Source organism: Thalassophryne amazonica, chromosome 1 (assembly GCF_902500255.1).
Source record: "Thalassophryne amazonica chromosome 1, fThaAma1.1, whole genome shotgun sequence".
In the NCBI taxonomy this organism is placed as follows: domain Eukaryota; kingdom Metazoa; phylum Chordata; class Actinopteri; order Batrachoidiformes; family Batrachoididae; genus Thalassophryne; species Thalassophryne amazonica.
In genome coordinates this window covers 172722494-172743568 of record NC_047103.1, presented here as the reverse complement: position 1 = coordinate 172743568, position 21075 = coordinate 172722494, and the positions used below count along the sequence as shown (strand labels likewise).

Below are 21075 nucleotides of genomic sequence, written 5' to 3'. Positions count from 1 at the left end.
CCCAAGGATTGAGCCCTGGGGCACCCCACAAGTACACTTCAAAACTTCAGAATTTACCCCACCAACATGAACATACTGATACCTATTGTACAGATAACTAGCTATCCAATCATGAGCTAATCTTCTGATACCATACGTCCATAGTTTATCCAGTAATAAGGTGTGATCTATGGTATTAAATGATTTCTGTAAGTCAAAAAAACCCGTGACAGTATACTGCTTGTTTTCAATAGCATTCGTAATATGTTCCACAAAAACAAACACCGCTAATGAAGCAGTCTGATTTTTTCTAAATCCATATTGCTGCTCATTTTGTATGTGATGTTTAGATATAAAACCATTTAACCTCTTAATAAATACCTTTTCTAACAATGAGATTGGACTATAGTTGGAAAAAACATGTTTGTCACCGGATTTGAACAGCGGTGTTACTTTAGCTATTTTCATTTTGGAAGGAAATCTCCCAGTCATTAATGATAAATTACAAATATAAGTTAGAGAGTTAGCAACACAATCAATAATTAGCTCCTGGGATGGAAGCTGATTGTGATCAGCTCACAATCAGCTCCTGCAGCTTTAAGGACCATGGTATCATGTTCATGTCTTCCAACTTCATTGGAATTGGGGTTGCATTAAGGCTGTTAATAGGAAAGTTTGTCAACTTGCATGTTTCATTGTATATCAACTGGATGTTCTATGGAACGATATTTTCTTCATCACATGTGAATTTTTATTGTCAGAACTTAGAATAGGAAGAAAACAAAGGATTTCGTAGAAGCATAACATTTTTCACAGTTAGCATTTTATCTCCAGAATTTGTTTAGGGTGGAAGGATCTGGAGTTTGTGTCATTTGAATGTTCTGACACGGTGATTTAAATGTCTGTAACATGTGCTACAGAGTGGTGAATTATCGTCTGATTACTAAAGTACAATGTCTGAGGACTGGAACATTATTTCATAGAAGAGAGTACTTTGACTAGTATTGTGTCAGGATTTGGAGCACTTTTGTCTTTATAAATTAATGACATTAAATAACAGATCTCAAGTAGAGAAGCTTGAATCTTCGACTGGACTGGGTTGCTTGAGGCCTCAAGCAACCCAGTCCAGTCGAAGATTCAAGCTTCTCTACTATGGAAACCACCTGGACAACTGAGAGCCTACACAGAAACAATGTGAACTGAAATCAGGATAAAGTTAAGATATTAGAGAAACTTCATCTGGATTCATGTTGCCCATTTGGGCCGCCCCGCCGCCCCGCCTACATACAGTCCTCCAAATGCCACCTCCAGCTCCTCCAGGTGGGCGGAGTCACACAGATCACCTGACTCCGTCTCGTCCAGCATTGTCCACCAGGGCCGGCGACTTGCCTGCAGCACTGCATTATGGGCATCACGGGCGCGAGCAGCTATGGCACCCGAGGGGCTCAGAAAGGACTCAGCATCTGTTGGCGTGATGGCAGAAAGGGGCGGGGCATCTGCAGGAGGCAGAGGAAGTGTGATGAGGTCACAGAGTGCGCACACAGGGAAAGTCAGGTGTGACAAATCTCTAATCTCCAGGAAATGTATCTTATTATTTAGGACAAATGAGCTTCTTGGGTCCACAGGTCATTGGGTCATATATCTGCAGATCTTTGTGATGTCATAAGGCAGACACAAAACTGTTCGATTAAACGACCACAAATCAGGAGGATGAAAATCTGGAGGAAAAGAAAACTATTTCAGGAACGAATCTGTTCATCACAAAAGTCAAAGTAAAACAAAAGAGGGGGATTTCATTAAAGGAGCCAGAGTCCAAGGAGAGTTCCATCAGACAGGACATCCACAGCAAACATGACCACCAGACTCCAAATCACAAGAAGAGAAACATTTACACTGGGGTCCATAAGTATTTGGACAGTCGTCTCTGCTCACAGCCACAAATAAATGAAATGACATGAAATAACCCAGATGTTCTTGCTGTACTTCAAAAATATCACATGACCCATTTAGAACTAACAGACATTTTACCACAAACAGTCCCTCCATCCAGAGCCCATACGGTGTGTGTGTGTGTGTGAGACCTCTGAGCCGCTCCAGCTGTGTGTGCACGTGAGCCAGCAGCACCTCCATCCTTTGCTCTGCCCTCCTGTGCTCCGCCCCCCTCTGCAGTAAAGACAGCAGCAGGAGTTGTGTGGCCTGATGGTGGCGCTCACACTCTTCAGGAGACACACAGGATGACTGGAGGGAGACAGAGACGCAGACTGGACATCAGGCAGATTTCGTCTGTGACTCATTTTGGCAGAAAAATGAAGTATAAAATAAACATAAAATCTATGACCAGCAGAAACGCAGCAGAGTGTAGCGCCAAATGTGGACACGGCTTGTTTTCAGCCACACACAGCTAAACTGTCAAAATTAAACTTAATGATGCCAAACTCAAGCCTCCGAACCCGCGTCCGCTGTGCCCCGCAGTGTTTGTCCTGTCCCGTTGTAAGAGTTTATCTTCCCCCCTGGATATCTTACACCCCACCCTGATATCTTGCCAAAACATGCATGTATGTATGTACACAGAAGCCACTTGGCTTTTAAGGCCAAACTGAAGTTTTGCAAGATATGTTTGTCAGTAGGTATGTTTTCTTTTCTTTGTTTGTAATCGATGCATTTTTCACCTTTAACTCGCGATGCAGCACACAGTTTATATCGCAGACTCTTGCAAGTTCACATATAAGCAGCCCAAGTAAGGTACCATTCTGTACGCAAAAGGATTAAGATCAAGGTCAAAGGTCAAGGTCACTGGAAGGTCAAACACAATTCAACTACACAACTTTCCTGGTTGCAATTTTTGAAATATAGCAGCCTTAGTAAGGTACCTTTCAGTACACAAAAGGATCAAGGTCAAAGCTCAAGGTCAAACACTAAATTAATTTTCATTATCTTTCTTAAACATATGTTTCTTTGCATACTGTTGTGTCTGTGTGTATGTGTTTGTGTGTGTGTGCACACACACTACTGTGTGTTCTGTACTTATACTGTGGATATTTTATGCAAAAATAAACAAGTATTTTCCATCACATATTTCAGGTTGTCAATCAGGTCCATATATTTGGAAGAGGGATTTAAAGATACTTCAGAATAGGAAATATTACTATTGTACGTAGATAGTTATAGATACATACAGAAAGAAAACCAATATCACTCACCATCAATCAAACCGCTTCATCTGTGACCATAAAACATCCATGAAATACAGAGTTTAAAGGTTGCTCGATCCTGATTGGGTCTTATCAAGGTTTGGGTTATTCAGTGCTGCCCTGCAGGATTTTTTTTAACCTTTATTTAACCAGGATAAAACTCAGTGAGATTAAGAATCTCTTTTTCAAGAGTGTCCTGGCCATGAGGCAGAGTTACACACACAGTTACATTTACATAGAAAACAGACACTTAAATCAGGTAAAACATCTACAGGTCAGAGACTTTGTTTCAATAGCCATCAACAGTGATATAAAGGTGTTAAGTGGCACCAGCTCTTTCAGTCTAAACTCATTTTGGAGTTAATTCCAAGAGTGGAATGTTGGAATGTTGTCTGTCCTGGGTGGGGGGGGGACTTTTTCCAGGGTGGGGGGAAGATATCCTAGGATATCCAGGGGGGAAGTTATACTGTTACACCGCGTCTCTGTGGGACGACACGCCTGTGACAGCAGAGGACATCCTGCACGTCCGATCTCAGGCTGCTACTTCACAAACATCACAAAAAACATTTACTCTCTTACAGGATGCACAGAGACGTGTTCTTCCACCTGTCTCTTTAGCGCCACCCTCCGGCTGTCCGTCAAACCCTTCTGGCCAATCCAGAAGGCTGCAAGGGGAGGAGCCTTTGCAGCTCTGCATCTTTCCAGAAAACGGCGCACCTTCAGCAGAAAAGCAGAACAGTAACTTATGACAAGATAATCTTGAATATTTCAGGTTCAAAGTGGGTCAGCGTCTGTTTCTCCACTTCAATGGGTTAATGAGTTAATGACACAGGTGGGATGAAGTCACCAGCAAGTCACTCTCAAGTCACCAATGTGCAAGTCTCAAGTCAGCTTGCAAACAATTGGTGGTCATTATGACTTGAGACTCGCAGACTCATGACTTGCTGGTGACTTCATCCCACTTCTGGTTAATGAGTCGGCTTTAAGACATTTTAGACCTGGTAAAAACTAACGGCAGTGTTCAGTCATCAACATACTAGACTGAGAAAAACTATGACTCTCATTATTAATTAATCTGGTGATTTAATCACAAATCAACTTGCATTTTTTCATGTGTGAAAATTAAACACAAATTGCAAACATCAATTTTTTTCTCAAAATGTCAAACCCACTTTTCTATTAAATTCTTGAGCTTTATTGCCCCCCCTCCAAAAAAAGTCATGCTTCCTTATCTTAAAAAAAAAAAAATTAATCTCCACAAAATGACATAAATTAAAAAAACCTTCAAATCCTTTAAATGTGAATAAGAGTAAGTCCCTCTGACCCCCCCCCCCCCAAAAAAAAACTAGATTTCTGATGTCCAGCAATAGGATCACCTCCAAAATGTAATGAATTATTTCACACCCTAATATGTATCTGTGGTGCAAATTCTGTCAAAATCTGTGCAGTAGTTTTGACGTAATCCTGCGAACAGTAATCCTTCAAAGCCTATATAAAGTGAAATCTGGATCCAAATCCGGATCACCTTCAACATTTAATGGAGTCTTCCTTGGCTGAACATCTATCTGCAGTGAAAATGTCGACAAAATTCATGCAGTAATTATGACGTAATCCTGCTAACAGACAGACAAATAAATAAATCAGTAAACGCTGTGGACATAATAACGGTCTTTAATGTTTGAGGGAGGTGATGGTCTACAGGTTATACGTTGGGCTTGAGACTAGAGGATCCTCGGTTCAAATCCCAGCTTGACTTGAAAATCACTAAGGGCACTTGGGCAAGGTCTTTAATCCCCTATTGCTCCTGATGTGTAGTGAGCGCCTTGTATGGCAGCAGCCTGACATCAGAGTGAATGTGAAGCATTACTGTAAAGTGCTTTGAGCATCTGATGCACGTGGAAAAGCGTGATATAAATGCAGTTCACTTACCATTTAGTGAAAACAAATCTTGACAAGACGATGTACAGTCCATCCAGAAAGTATTCACAGCACTTCACTTTTTCCACATTTTGTTATGTTACAGCCTGATTCCAAAATGGATGAAATTCATCAGAATTCTACACACAACCCCCAATAATGACAATGTGATTTTTTAAAATTGCAAATCTATTAAAAAAAAAATCATGTGTCCATAAGTATTCACAGTCTTTGACATGAAGCTCAAAGTGGAGCTCAGGTGCACCGTGATTCCACTGATTATCCTTGAGATGTTTCTGCAGCTTAATTGGAGTCCACCTGGAATAAATTCAGTTGATTGGAAAGACACATACCTGTCTACATATAAGGTCCCACAGTTGACAGTCAGAGCACAAACCAAGCATGAAGTCAAAGGAATTGTCTGTAGACCTCAGAGACATGATTATCTGGAGGCACAAATCTGGGGAAGGGTACAGAAACATTTCTGCTGCTTTGAAGGTCCCAATGGTCCCACAGTGGACTCCATCATCTGGAAAAAACTGCTCCAAGTATGTCACAACAGAATCCTTTTCACTGTCCTCTAATAAACCAAATACAAATCTCGTTTCAAGCTTGATTATGTTGTTTCAAGCGTGGTTTAGCTTCCATGTTCCATTCCTCAAGTTCCACAATGCAGGCTTGGGCTTAGAATTTTCATTTTCACAAAGTTGCAAAAAACCTTTTTCATGTTTTCATTATGGGGTGTGGTGAGTAGAATTTTGAGGGAAAAAAATTCATAAGGCTGTAACATAACAAAATGTGGAAAAATTAAACACTGTGAATTTTTTCTGGATGCACTCCGCATACAAAAAAAAAAAAAAAAAAAAAAAAAAAATCTAATCCAAAATAACAGACTGCATAAATACTGACCTGATGTAATATTTGTAATCATTACTTTTACAGCCAGAGGTCTTTAGAAACATTAACAGAGGAATGGACGAGATTATTTTCTTCATCTTAACTCACATTTATCATTTAGAAATGCAAAGACTGTGACAGTATTGTAAATCAGGCGGCATGCATGAAGGAGACTCATGAGGGAAGCCACCAAGAGAGAGGTACAAGTTTCAGTGGCTGTGATTGGAGAGATTTCTGTTTACTGCTTCTCTGGTCACAGCTTCATGGATGAGTAAAAAACAGAAAGAAAACTCATCTGTCTCATTTGTATTCTGACAAGCTGGAAATGAAATCATCACAAATTATTTTAATTGTCTAATTTACTTAAATTGTCGATTTTGTTCTCTGAAGTGACAGAAACAGTGTGCGCACGTGTACGTGTGTGTGAGTGTGTGCGAGTGTGTGTATGTGTGTCTGTGTATGTGTGCAGTGGTGGGCACAGTTCTGCAAATCCGTTAACTGCTAATTAGCAAAGCTAACTTTCTTGTTAGCGGATTAGCTTTTCAACTAACTTAAAAGAACCATCAGTGGACCAGTTAGCTTGCGATAAATTTTGTTTCCGATAATTTAGACCGCTAACGTTTTTTACATAGTTAGTGTGATGACCCAAGGGTAAAGTTTATTTCCATTAGATGTTTTATTGTGCTTTTATTTTTGTACTTCCTTTCAACCCGGAAGTGTATCGAAAAGGACAGTGTCGGAAGGTAACTTGACACAAGGTAAAAAACGAGGAGGGTGAGCAAACGCAAGGAGAAACGTGATGGAGCTCAAACGGGGAGAGAAAGTTTAGTTTCAGTCGAAAGTGGCTACAAGCTCTTACGTTGGTTTGAGAACGGCAAAAAAATCAATAAAACCCCTAAACCATCAGTCCGGGCTAACTGATTTCGACTGGAAGCTACAGTAAGAGCTTGACCACTCGCTGCCATATTCCTCAACGTGGTCTCGAGGTTCAACGGTGTGTACCCAAGACGGACAGCAGGTGGCAGCAGTTGGTCGGAAAATTGAAAGGACAACGGAACGAACATCTGAATTAAACATGGAGAACTCACAGGACATTAACGGGCAGACCCCGTGTCTACAAAAGGGAACTGAGAATTTTAAAGTTTCTCTTCAAAATGAAAGTGAGAACACAGTGGAAGTCATGCAAGCAACAATTAAATGGCAAGAAAATCTGGTGGCTCATTCAGAGAGTAGAGGCCAGGACATGCCTGATGTGCCAAGAATAAAGAATAATAAAAATAAAGAATAAAAACACCAACTGAAAGGATGTTTGCTTATCAAAAGGAAGAATTAAATAAAAAGGAAAAAAGACTTTTGTACTTATATGAACAGTGGAAAATGGAAGCACGTGCAGCAAGGAAAAAATTAAAATCAGACCTAAGTGAAATAATTCTGTCATCACTCGCAGACATATTAGAAAAGGGTAAAGATGACATCATGAAACTGTACTCTGAAATAAGGAGCCACGTGGCACCACCAGCAGATTTACGGAGAAAAATTGACGCTTGTGAAGCAGTAACTTGTGACATTATGAAAATCATCTTTGAAAGATTATCTGGTGTTGATGGAGATTTTGATGGAGAAGCTGTAAGAAGTAATCTACGTGAGCTTCTAGATCGTGACTATGCGCTCTCCATATATGGTTCTACTGCTGCAAATTCAAATAGCACCCACCATTCCTCATCTTCTCACCTTGCATCGAAACAGGCTGAGGCAGCCGCAGAGCTGGCAGTGAAGGAGGTCGAGTACAAGATCGCTCAAGAGGAAAGAAAGCAGAAGGAAAGGATTAAGGCTTTGGAAGAACAACACAAGAAAGAAATGGAAATTCAAAGATCTGAGTTGGAGCGTCTGCAGGCTGAGAAAGAGGTGGAAGCAGCCCGAGTCAGGCTTGAAGCTTACAACAGACAAATAATACAGGTGGGAGACATCCAATCAGTCAGAAGTGAGCAAGTCATCCCCAACAGCGCATCTCAGCTGCCATCTAACACACCTACATCATCAGTAACCCCTAGTGTCACTCAGCTTGCAAAGGCAGTTCAAGACAGCATAATGATGAACAGACTTCCTACACCAGAGCCGACGGTGTTCAATGGAGAGCCAATCCTCTTTATTGAATGGAAATCCTCCTTCATGTCACTGATTGATCAAAAGGGCATCTCAGCTGCAGACAAACTCTATTACCTTAAAAGGTATGTATGTGAGCGGTCCAGCTCGTAAATGCCTTGAAGGAACCTTCTTCAGAAATGATGAGGAAGCCTACCGAGATGCCTGGGAAAAGCTTAACCAGCGGTATGGCCAAACATTCATTATTCAAAGAGCATTCAGAGAGAGGCTATCAGGTTGGCCAAAAATACAGTCTAAAGACGCTGAAGGGCTAAGACGCTTTTCAGATTTCACAAATGCGTGCATGCTTGCTATACCCCATGTAAAGGGCCTGGAAATATTAAACGACTGTGAAGAAAACCAAAGGCTCACACAGAAACTGCCAGACTGGTTAGCTGCCAGGTGGAATCGCCATGTTACAAAGGCCCTGATGGAAGGTAAAGAGTTTCCCCGCTTCAATGATTTTGCTGCATTTCTTTCAGAAGAAGCGGAAGTTGCCTGTAACCCAGTCACCTCTATTCATGCACTCCGTTCTCTGGAGACAACAGGCGACAAAGGTAATCCAAAAGACAATAAAAGAAACAAGGCCAGTGTATTCAATACAAAAACGACTGTACAAAGAGATGAACAATGTACTCATAAAACACGCACGGGATCTCCATGCATGTTGTGCCAAGACACACATCAACTCCACAAGTGCCCAAACCTCATGAAAATGCCTCTGAAAAATCGAAGGTCATTTGTCAAGGACAATAAATTGTGCTATGGCTGTTTGAAACCAGGTCACGGTGTGAAGGACTGTAAATACCGCCTTACTTGTGACATATGTACAAAAAGGCATCCAAGCTGCCTTCATGATGTAAATTACAGTAGTGATCTGAAAAGAGAAAGGCATATGAATATTGAAAATGCAGCACAAATTGACACATCAGAGACAACAACCGCCATGTCACTTAACATCGCCAGAGAAGGACAATCTGTCAACACCTCAATGATAGTCCCAGTGTGGGTGTCATCAACTGCAAATCCTTGCAAGGAAAAGCTTGTCTATGCACTACTGGACACACAAAGTGACACTGCCTTCATTGATCAGGATGTGAGCCATGAACTGCAAACCGATGTTTATCCAGTGAAACTAAAATTAACTACCATGATGGGAAAGAATACAGTTGTAAGCAGTGGAAAGGTGTGTGGTCTTCGTGTCAGGGGCTACAGCTCTGCAACAGTTATCCAGCTCCCTCCTGCATACACGAAGGACTGTATTCCGGCAAACCGCAATCACATACCAACTCGTGAAACAGCCAAACGCTGGAGTCATTTATCACCAATTATCGATGAAGTCCCACCACTCCTCAGTTGTGAAGTAGCTCTCTTGATTGGTTATAACTGTCCCCGAGCCTTAGCACCAAGACAAGTGATACTAGGCCAAAATGATGAGCCTTATGCTGTGCAGACAGATTTAGGATGGAGTATAGTTGGCAGCTCAGAACCTTGCCTTGAGACTGATATGACAAGCAGCCTCTGTCACCGTGTCACTGTAAAAGAGATCCCTCCAGTAACTCCCATGGATGCAATTCGTGCATTGGAAAGTGACTTCAAAGAGGTCAGCAAAAATGACCGAACAGTGTCACAAGAGGATCTCATCTTCCTCAACAAACTCAAAAATGGCATAAGGAAGACTGAACAAGGTCATTACAAAATGCCACTCCCCTTTAAGGAAAGACCACAGATGCCTGATAACAGACAGCTCGCAGAGGTCCGACTTAACCAACTCAAGAGGAAATTTGCCCGAGACAAGACATACAAGGAAGATTATGTCAAGTACATGAATGACATCATTCAAAGAGGTGATGCTGAGGAAGCTCAAGATGATGCATTTCCTGGTGAAACATGGTATATACCACATCATGGCATTTATCACCCAAAGAAACCTGATAAGCTGCGTGTGGTTTTTGACTGTTCAGCCAAGCATAAAGGAACCAGTCTCAATGAGCAACTCCTGACTGGGCCAGACATGATCAACAATATGACAGGTGTTCTTCTACGCTTCCGGCAGCATCCAATAGCTCTAATGTGCGACATAGAGAAAATGTTTCACCAGTTTCAAGTCCAAGAGAATGATCGCAACTACCTCCGCTTCTTGTGGTGGAAAAATGGAGATACAAGCACACAGCCACAAGCGTACAGGATGACAGTACATCTGTTTGGCGCCGTCTCCTCCCCAGGGTGTGCAAATTATGGGCTAAAACACCTAGCCAATGAGAACAGTCTTGCGTTCCCACTAGGTTCTCAGTTCATAGCCAGAGACTTTTATGTGGATGATGGAGTAACAAGTGCAAAGACCGTAGAAGATGGTATACGGCTGGCACAAGAGGCTCGTGAAATTTGTGCAAAGGGTGGTCTGCGGCTACACAAGTTTGTATCGAACAGCGATGCACTTCTAAACAGCATACCAGCATCAGAACATGCAAAGGACATCAAAACAAAGGACCTTGCTTTCTCTGAAACAACAGAGAGAGCACTGGGTATTCACTGGAGCATAGAAAGAGACTGCTTCACATTCAACTTTGTGCCAAGAGAACAACCTCCTACACGGCGTGGGATGTTGTCAACTGTAGCAACTATATACGATCCTTTGGGATTTGTCGCCCCCTACCTTCTCAATGGCAAAAAAATCCTGCAGGAGATGTGTCGTCAAGGTACTGGATGGGATGACCCACTGCCTGAACATCTAAGGCCACGGTGTGAGTGTTGGAGAAAAGATCTCATCAAACTAGAGAAATTGCAGATAGCTAGATGTTATGTGCCTGATGGCTTTGGAGAAGTGGTGAAAAGGGAACTGCATCATTTCTCAGATGCAAGCACCACTGGATACGGACAATGTTCATATCTAAGACTGTGCTTTTGTCATGGGAAAGGCTCGTGTCTCTCCCACAAAGGTCACCACCATCCCAAGGTTGGAACTCACTGCATCAGCAGTCTCAGTCACAGTGAGTAGCCTGCTCAGAGAAGAACTACTGTATGACAATGTGGAAGAGTTCTTTTGGACAGATTCAAAGGTCATCCTAGGATACATAAATAACGAAGCAAGACGCTTCCACACCTTTGTCGCGAATAGAGTACAGAAGATTTGCAATAGTACAATCCCACAACAGTGGTTTTATGTTCCCACCTGTGAAAACTCTGCAGACAAGGCATCCAGGGGAACAACAATGGATGAACTACTGTCATCTGACTGGTTCACAGGTCCTAAATTCCTGTGGGAAAGGGAAATACACCACCCCACAAAGGAGAGTATTGAACTTCCAATCGGAGATCCAGAAGTGAGGAAGGTGCAAATATTACACACACAAACAACCGAACATGTGAGTCTTGCTGATCGACTGGTAAAGTTTTCATCCTGGTCTCATGCCATCAGTGCTGTAGCACGTCTCAGACGCCGTCTGCTGAAGGATAAATCAAAGGCACACTCTACTGTAAGTGAACGACAAAAGGCAGAACTTGTAATAATCAAAGCTCTCCAAAGACAAGCATATCGGGAAGAAATAAAGTTACTAAGCAAAGGTAGACCATTACCGAGTAACAACAAACTGCACCCTCTTGACATGTTTTTGGACAGAGATGCTGTGCTCAAGGTGGGAGGATGACTGCACCACTCATCCCTTTCAAGCTTTTTCAAACACCCAACTGTCATTCCTCGAGAACATCATGTCGCAAAACTGATAATTGCACATTGCCATGAAAGGGTTAATCATCAAGGCAAAGGTATGACAATGAATGAAATCCGATCCAATGGCTACTGGATTCCCAGACTGGGTCAAGCAGTTGCATCCTATGTTCGCCAGTGTGTGTTTTGTCGTAGACTTAGGAGACCTGTGGAATGTCAGAAAATGAGTAATCTCCCAGTGGAAAGAATGGAACCCTCTCCACCCTTTACCTACTGCGGCATGGATGTTTTTGGTCCATTTCTGATAAAACAAGGACGGAAAGAACACAAAAGATATGGTCTCCTCTTCACATGTTTCTATTCTCGTGCCATTCATGTTGAGATGTTGGATGATCTTACAACTGATGCATTTATCAATGGACTGCGATGCTTTATCGCATTACGGGGCTCGGTCAAACAGATTAAATGTGACCACGGTACCAATTTTGTAGGCGCCAAAAATGAATTGAATGCAGCTCTACAGGAAGTTGATGCTGAGAGACTAGTAACTTTCCTCACAGAAAAGCAATGCGATTTTGTCTTCAATGCACCTCATGCAAGCCATGCTGGTGGAGTGTGGGAGCGACAGATAAGGACTGTGAGAAATATTCTGAACTATACACTCAGCCTCTTGCCTAGTCAACTCAATGACACTTCCTTAAGGACCTTTTTGTACGAGGCAGCAGCGATCGTAAACAGCCGCCCACTCACAACAGACAACCTCAACGATCCGAACAGTTTGGAACCACTGACTCCTAATCACCTCATCACCATGAAGGCTACCACCACTTTACCCCCCCCCCCCCCCCTGGAAGGTTTGTTTGGGAGGACCTGTATGGACAAAAGAGATGGCGCCAAGTGCAGTATCTGGCAGAGCAGTTCTGGAGCCGTTGGAGGAAGGAGTACCTCCACAACATCATGGTCAGATAACGATGGCACAAGCCTAAGAGAAATATTCAAGTAGGTGATATAATAATGGACATGGACGAAACACAACCACGATCTATGTGGAGGCTCGGAAGAGTCTCAGAAACTGTAACAGACAAAGATGGCCTCGTAAGACGGGTGAAGGTATTGCTTGGAGATAAAAATCTGAGCAAAAGAGGTGAACGCGTGAGTAAGGTATCTGTGGTAGAACGCCCAGTTCACAAGTTGATTCTGCTATCAGAAGCTTGTTAGAGATAAAGTTCAATATAAAACGCAGGAAGGTTTATAAGTTCATAATTTTCTGTAAAAGGGTCATTTCATGTAAGGAAATAATGTGTGTTAAGTTAAAGTGTGTTAAAATACCAAATTATTTGGTGGGAGTGTGATGACCCAAGGGTAAAGTTTATTTCCATTAGATGTTTTATTGTGCTTTTATTTTTGTACTTCCTTTCAACCCGGAAGTGTATCGAAAAGGATAGTGTCAGAAGGTAACTTGACACAAGGTAAAAAACGAGGAGGGTGAGCAAACGCAAGGAGAAACGTGATGGAGCTCAAACGGGGAGAGAAAGTTTAGTTTCAGTCGAAAGTGGCTACAAGGTACGGTAAATTTATCGAGGAATATGTTGTAAATAAGCATGTTATGTCTTTAGTAAACAGTAGAATATTAAGTTAAAACCCATAAGTAGTCTGTGTTCTAATGTATTGTTTTATTTCTTTGCCCCTTTTTCATAGCTCTTACGTTGGTTTGAGAACGGCAAAAAAATCAATAAAACCCCTAAACCATCAGTCCGGGCTAACTGATTTCGACTGGAAGCTACAGTTAGTAACGGTGAAAAACATTTATAAACCCTGCTGGCTCCTGTCTGCTATGTATGTTGCAGCAGTGAGGCAGCTGAGAGAAGCTGGAAAAAAAGGCATTTGCAAAACTGAAAAGTCCGTTCAGTTGTGATTCGACAACCGTGTGATATAACTGGGCGCCAGTAGATGGCAGTGTTCTATGCATTCTGACCCATCTACTGGATGGCAGTGGGAAACAGCTCAGTTTACCCATAATCCCTTTGGGCATCTGTGTGTGCTAAATCTTCAAAACTTCAGAATTAATGCATTATTTTAAAATTAAAAGATATGTGTTATATTTTCACTTTGTACAAATGACAGAGTCGACATTAATGTAGTTATTCTATCTGGATTATTTTGATTTATAATTCAAAACCATGAGTCAAACCTGCTTTCCTTTTCAAGACGCCTGCCTCACAGCTGGACCACTGTATGATGTGAAGGATAATGACGCTTCCTGAAAGCAGTGCGCAGGGCGCACAAAGACAGAAGCGCGGACTCACTGGCTGTGTTTGGGTTTGTGATCAGCTTTGATTCTATAAGAAGCATTGGTGGTGTTGAAACGCAAAATCAGCTTGTTAGTAGCTGAGACTGTAGCAGAGACAATACTGAAAGTTAGCAGGTAGCTGTCACTTCCGATAAATTTTTTAGTGGTTTATCAGTTTAGCGTTATAAAAGATAACTCTTCAGGTAGCTGATTAGCAGTTATCGAAGCTAACTTTTTGGTTAGCTGTGCCCACCACTGTATGTGTGTGTCTGTGTATGTGTGTGCGTGCGTGCATACTGCTGTCTGCAGGATCCTGGCGGCGTGCTCCTGAAGGTGGCGGTGTTGCAGTGTGATTCGCTGTGTGGTGTTGTAGTGCCGTCGCTGTCTGAAGCCTCTCCAGGCGCTCTGGATCACCACGGCCGCACGCCACCTGCACTCCTGCAGGTACGGCTCAACCTGGTCTGAAAACAGTCACTTATTACCACAACAAACAAACAAACAAACAAAGAACAGTCAGACAAACCAGCGGGCAGCAACTGAAGCAGCTCTCTCTGTTTTTGATGGAACTTCCTCCTCGCCTGGTGACGCCTCAGACACACCTACAAAAAACACATTTCATTAACGCCAACAGTCGGTGCCTAAAATGTCAAAGTTACCTACAAGACATTGATGCAGAGCAGACAGTCAGCCCAGTCAGCAAAACAGACAGATCACATGCCAGAACATCTCATAATAATAAGAAAAATAATGTTATAATAATAATAATAATAATAATGTTTTTATGTCAAACTTTAAGTTGAAACATTTACAAAGTGCTCAACATAATAAAAAAATCAAACCAGAAGAATCAAATTAAATCGCTGTATCTATAAAAACAGTAAACACCAAACATCACCTAAAACAAGATGAAACTAACTAATCCCAATCATGTTTATATACACTCAACAAAAATATAAACGCAACACTTCTGGTTTTGCTCCCATTTTGTATGAGATGAACTCAAAGATCTAAAACTTTTTCCACATACACAATATCACCATTTCCCTCAAATATTGTTCACAAACCAGTCTAAATCTGTGATAGTGAGCACTTCTCCTTTGCTGAGATAATCCATCCCACCTCACAGGTGTGCCATATCAAGATGCTGATTAGACACCATGATTAGTGCACAGGTGTGCCTTAGACTGCCCACAATAAAAGGCCACTCTGAAAGGTGCAGTTTTATCACACAGCACAATGCCACAGATGTCGCAAGATTTGAGAGAGCGTGCAGTTGGCATGCTGACAGCAGGAATGTCAACCAGAGCTGTTGCTCGTGTATTGAATGTTCATTTCTCTACCATAAGCCGTCTCCAAAGGCGTTTCAGAGAATTTGGCAGTACATCCAACCAGCCTCACAACCGCAGACCACGTGTAACCACACCAGCCCAGGACCTCCACATCCAGCATGTTCACCTCCAAGATCGTCTGAGACCAGCCACTCGGACAGCTGCTGAAACAATCGGTTTGCATAACCAAAGAATTTCTGCACAAACTGTCAGAAACCGTCTCAGGGAAGCTCATCTGCATGCTCGTTGTCCTCATCGGGGTCTCGACCTGACTCCAGTTCGTCGTCGTAACCGACTTGAGTGGGCAAATGCTCACATTCGCTGGCATTTGGCACGTTGGAGAGGTGTTCTCTTCACGGATGAATCCCGGTTCACACTGTTCAGGGCAGATGGCAGACTGTGTGTGGCGTCGTGTGGGTGAGCGGTTTTCTGATGTCAGTGTTGTGGATCGAGTGGCCCATGGTGGCGGTGGGGTTATGGTATGGGCAGGCGTCTGTTATGGACGAAGAACACAGGTGCATTTTATTGATGGCATTTTGAATGCATAGAGATACCGTGACGAGATCCTGAGGCCCATTGTTGTGCCATACATCCAAGAACATCACCTCATCTTGCAGCAGGATAATGCATGGCCCCATGATGCAAGGATCTGTACACAATTCTTGGAAGCTGAAAATGTCCCAGTTCTTGCATGGCCGGCATACTCACCGGACATGTTGTGTGGGCCGCCAGAAGAGGAGGTACTGCTGGCCCACCACCAGAGGGCGCCCTGTCTGGAGTGCGGGCTCCAGGCACCAGAGGGCGCAGCCACCTCACAGGAGCAGCCAGGGTGACAGCTGTCATGCATCACCTGCAACAGCTGTTACCAATCATCTGATCGGCAGGAGTATATCAGCAGGACGACGTCTCCACCTCTTTGCCGAGATATCGTTTCTACCGAGAAGGTAACGTACTCAGCGAACTGTTTGACAGTGATCTTTGTGACTTTGTGCATTACTCTGAGATAACTTTCCAACGAGAGGTGGAGGCAGCTTACCTGCCGTTCGGATTCCTGGGTGCGAACGCGCCCTCCTTTAATTGTTCTTTATTCCTCGCCAGCAGTACCAGGTCCGACACGCGGAGGCAGTGGCCACCTGGGAATTCGGGACTTGGCGGCTCCAGTATTCCCGGGGTCTGGTGGCGGAGGAAACCGTGTGGTTCCGGTTCTACTTTGGAGAGGCGTCTCCTATCTTCGGGCCTGCCCACACGACACCTGTGTGAATTTGACTTTGTCCATTATTGTAATCTGTTGTACTTGTTGTGCATATTCACAACAGTAAAGTGTGTTATTTGACCTATTCCATTGTCCGTTCATTTGCGCCCCCTGTTGTGGGTCCGTGTACTTACACTTTCCCAACAGGACATGTCACCCATTGAGCATGTTTGGGATGCTCTGGACCGGCGTATACGACAGCGTGTACCAGTTCCTGCCAATATCCAGCAACTTCGCACAGCCATTGAAGAGGAGTGGACCAACATTCCACAGGCCACAATTGACAACCTGATCAACTCTATGTGAAGGAGATGTGTTGCACTGCATGAGGCAAATGGTGGTCACACCAGATACTGACTGGTATCCCCCCCAATAAAACAAAACTGCACCTTTCAGAGTGGCCTTTTATTGTGGACAGTCTAAGGCACACCTGTGCACTAATCATGGTGTCTAATCAGCATCTTGATATGGCACACCTGTGAGGTGGGATGGATTATCTCAGCAAAGGATAAGTGCTCACTATCACAGATTTAGACTGGTTTGTGAACAATATTTGAGGGAAATGGTGATATTGTGTATGTGGAAAAAGTTTTAGATCTTTGAGTTCATCTCATACAAAATGGGAGCAAAACCAAAAGTGTTGCGTTTATATTTTTGTTGAGTGTATATATGCATATGTATATGTGTAGGTGTATAGGTACGTGTATGTATATGTGTATATACATATATATAAGTATGTATGTATGTATGTGTATATATATATATATATATATATATATATATATATATATATATACGAGGGCTGTCAGTAAAGTAAGGGTCCTTTTTATTTTTTTCAAAAACTATATGGATTTCATTCATATGTTTTTACGTCAGACATGCTTGAACCCTCGTGCGCATGCGTGAGTTTTTCTACGCCTGTCGGTGACGTCATTCGCCTGTGAGCACTCCTTGTGGGAGGAGTCATCCAGCCCCTCGTCGGAATTCCTTTGTCTGAGAAGTTGCTGAGAGACTGGCGCGTTGTTTGATCAAAATTTTTTCTAAACCTGTGAGACACATCGAAGTGGACACGGTTCGAAAAATTAAGCTGGTTTTCAGTGAAAATTTTAACGGCTGATGAGAGATTTTGAGGTGATTCTGTCGCTTTAAGGACTTCCCACGGTGCGAGATGTCGCTCAGCGCTCTCAGGCGCCGTCGTCAGCCTGTTCAAGCTGAAAACCTCCACATTTCAGGCTCTATTGATCCAGGACGTCGTGAGAGAACAGAGAAGTTTCAGAAGAAGTCGGTTTCAGCATTTTATCCGGATATTCCACTGTTAAAGGAGATTTTTTTTAATGAAAGACGTGCGGACGGGTCCGCGCATCGGGACGCAGCCGACGCGGTGCGGCGGCACAGGAAAAACACCTCCGTGTTGATAACCATTTGTAAAATCCAGGCGGCTTTTGATGGCTTTCAGTGGAGTGAGTATATGAGAAATTGTTTAACAGGCAGGACATGTTCCAACTTGTCCTTAAGGCTTTCAACAGAGGTGTTTTTCCTGTGTTTTTCCAGGCGAATGACGTCACCGACAGGCGTGGAAAAACTCACGCATGCGCACGAGGGTTCAAGCATGTCTGATGTAAAAAAATATGAATGAAATCCATATAGTTTTTGAAAAAAATAAAAAGGACCGTTACTTTATTGACAGCCCTCGTATATATACACACACACACATATATACATATTCTATTTCTACCTCATTTTTTATGTCTTGTACTGTTACAAGTATTATTATTGCTTATCCTTGCACACACTGTTTGATGAACATTTTCCTCTACTTGCATCCATCTTGTGCGTTTTTTCACGTGTAACATGTGAATTTCTCCTCTGTGAGATCAATAAAGTTTATCTTAATCTTAACAACAAACATGAGAAAAGAAATAAGTTTTGAGATTTCCCTAAAAGTATTCAACTGAAGTGGACTTTGGAGAACTTCCACAAAGTCCGAGCACAGTGAGTCAGTGCTGCAAGGCCTGCGGACTTCTTTTTAACCCTGGAAGCAAACCTGCATTCTGTGCCCTCAGGGCACGAGAAGGCAACAAGCCACCTCATACGTCAGCAGCAAAACCTTGACACAGGTCCAATGGGCCTCATGTATCAACGTTGCGTACGGTGATATTTGAGCGTATATGGGGTGTACGCCAAAATGGCTGCGCTACTTGGCATTTATCAATGTGGTCGTTGGCGTACGCTGCGCTGAAAATATACACCAGGTCGAGAGGTGGTGTAAATTATACACCAAAATGAACCAGCGCTGGAATCCACATAAAAATGAAAATGATCAACATGATAAACAGTGCCATTATACAAATCAATGCATATGTTACATAAATAACACTTTCCTGATTATACTACATAATAATCAATACAAATCCCGCCTTTGTGGGATTGTTATGGAGTACGATCCGTGGTCACAGCGCTGACTGCAAAGAAAGCGCTGCTCGCCTTTTTCTCCAGACTTCGAGCCTGGAGCCAGAGCAGCGCTGAGCTTAACTTTATGTGGTGTGATCGTTTTAGACTATGAAATTGATAATAACAACTGTAGTTTCATCATTCCCTTAATTCGCCCGTACTGCAACCAGGTTTTGTCGTCTCCATTCGGTTGTCACAATAAAATAAATACAGAAATACATTTAAAAATAAAGAAATCTGACAGATTAGGCGTGTCTTATTAATTGAGTGAGCAAATATCCCCATGTCAAGAATTATTGACATGTGAAAAGAGAATACAGTGGTCCCTCACTATAACGCCGTTCACCTTTCGCTGCTTCGCCGTTTCACGGAGTTTTTAGTCCAATTTTGCATGCCATTTTTTTTTTTACAGTGTTCTGTGTTCTGCGTATCTGTTTATAAGAATCTTGTTGCCCAGAAGAGAAAAGAGCGCCAACAACTACTCATAACTGTGTTTGTCACACGGAAACAGACACCTGCAGCCAGATGTGAGTGGAAAAAGGCGCGGCGTCAGGACGCAGAGGCCCGATCTGTGACATACTGGTCAGTCACTATTAATAATTTCTTATGTGACCGACCTCGTTCATTGATTATTAAAATTAATTCGTTAGTTCTAAAAGCCATCATAATTATTTATAGGAAAACGTTCTATTTTTATTTGTCAAACAAATGTTTGGGCCTGAAAACAGTTTGGTCTTATTTTTCTACTAAGGTTTGAACTTTGAGAGTGTTTACACACGAGACAAAAGTGAGAAAATGTTAATGCCTGATTGAGAAAGTGTATAAACTGTGTAGTGAGGGGTTTTACAGCTTTGAAACGTCTATAATAATTGTAAAAATAACGCTGACTACGTCGTGGTTTCGCGTATTACAGGCTATTTTTTAGAACGTAACTCCAGCGATTAATGAGGGAGCACTGTAACACTTTACTGATTATGCTACAAAACAATTAATATGACGGCCGCTTTTGACGCTCTATTGGCACACGTCGTGATTGGTGGAGTTCTTTTTCATTGCCGTCTTTCCGGCTTCCATGTCGTAAAATGAGGGTGTGTCTGAAGTGGAGTCTGAATATTTATGGGCGTGTGTATTATAATTATGATCGTTTCCACCCGCCACATTTATCAAGATCACGTCAGGCGTACGCCAGAAATGGGCAGGTGCACACTGCTTGATACATGTCACGGCAACTTTGGTGTATTTCAAGTTTACGCCGTAAATTTATGCCACAAGTGCGCAACATTGATACATGAGGCCAAATGTGAGCAAAGAACACTCCAGCAGCAGTACTCTGAACCATCTGCAGTGACTATCCAGAAAATAAAACATTCCAGCAGGACAGGCGTGAACCAGAGGTTCCACATCTGCCACCTGGTCTGAAATGAACCTGCATTGATTGCAGAGCCTGGTCACCTGAGCTTCTTTATCTGGACATTTTAATGCCACTCTGCGGTACTGGTGTGTGTGTGTGTGTGTCTTCTGTCTGCCCTCCTGTTGTATTCTGTGTGTGTGTGTGTGTGTGTGTGTGTGTGTGTGTGTGTGTGTGTGTGTGTGTGTGTGTGTGTGTGTGTGTGTGTCCGGTCCTGTCTGGTTCTGTGTCTACGTTCGTGTGTATATTGTCTTCTGTCTGCCCTCCTGTTGTATTCTGTGTGTGTGTGTGTGTGTGTGTGTGTGTGTGTGTGTGTGTGTGTGTGTGTGTGTGTGTGTGTGTGTCCGGTCCTGTCTGGTTCTGTGTCTACGTTCGTGTGTATATTGTCTCCTGTCTGCCCTCCTGTTGTATTCTGTGTGTGTGTGTGTGTCCGGTCCTGTCTGGTTCTGTGTCTACGTTCCTGTGTATACTGTCTTCTGTCTGCCCTCCTGTTGTATTCTGTGTGTGTGTGTGTGTGTGTCCGGTCCTGTCTGGTTCTGTGTCTACGTTCCTG

The 21075-nt window shown here is 42.8% G+C and overlaps 1 protein-coding gene across 4 annotated transcripts in view; it reads right to left on the bottom strand.

Annotated features, from left to right (window-relative positions):
- Positions 1–288: 288 nt before the first annotated feature.
- The window catches only part of LOC117518468 (IQ calmodulin-binding motif-containing protein 1-like), a 58995-nt gene continuing 38208 nt past the window's right edge, over positions 289–21075 (bottom strand). The window contains exons 10-14 of one of the 4 annotated variants that reach the window (XM_034179609.1): positions 14607–14682; positions 14381–14544; positions 3750–3887; positions 2061–2217; positions 289–1475 (exon numbers count right to left, since the gene is read on the bottom strand). In XM_034179609.1, the coding sequence (XP_034035500.1) occupies positions 1225–1475; positions 2061–2217; positions 3750–3887; positions 14381–14544; positions 14607–14682 (786 nt within the window). In that variant the 3' untranslated portion in view covers positions 289–1224. Of the gene's footprint in view, positions 2218–3749; positions 3888–14380; positions 14545–14606; positions 14683–21075 lie in introns of all 4 variants that reach the window. The other 3 variants (XM_034179623.1, XM_034179601.1, XM_034179616.1) reach the window with 3 other exon arrangements.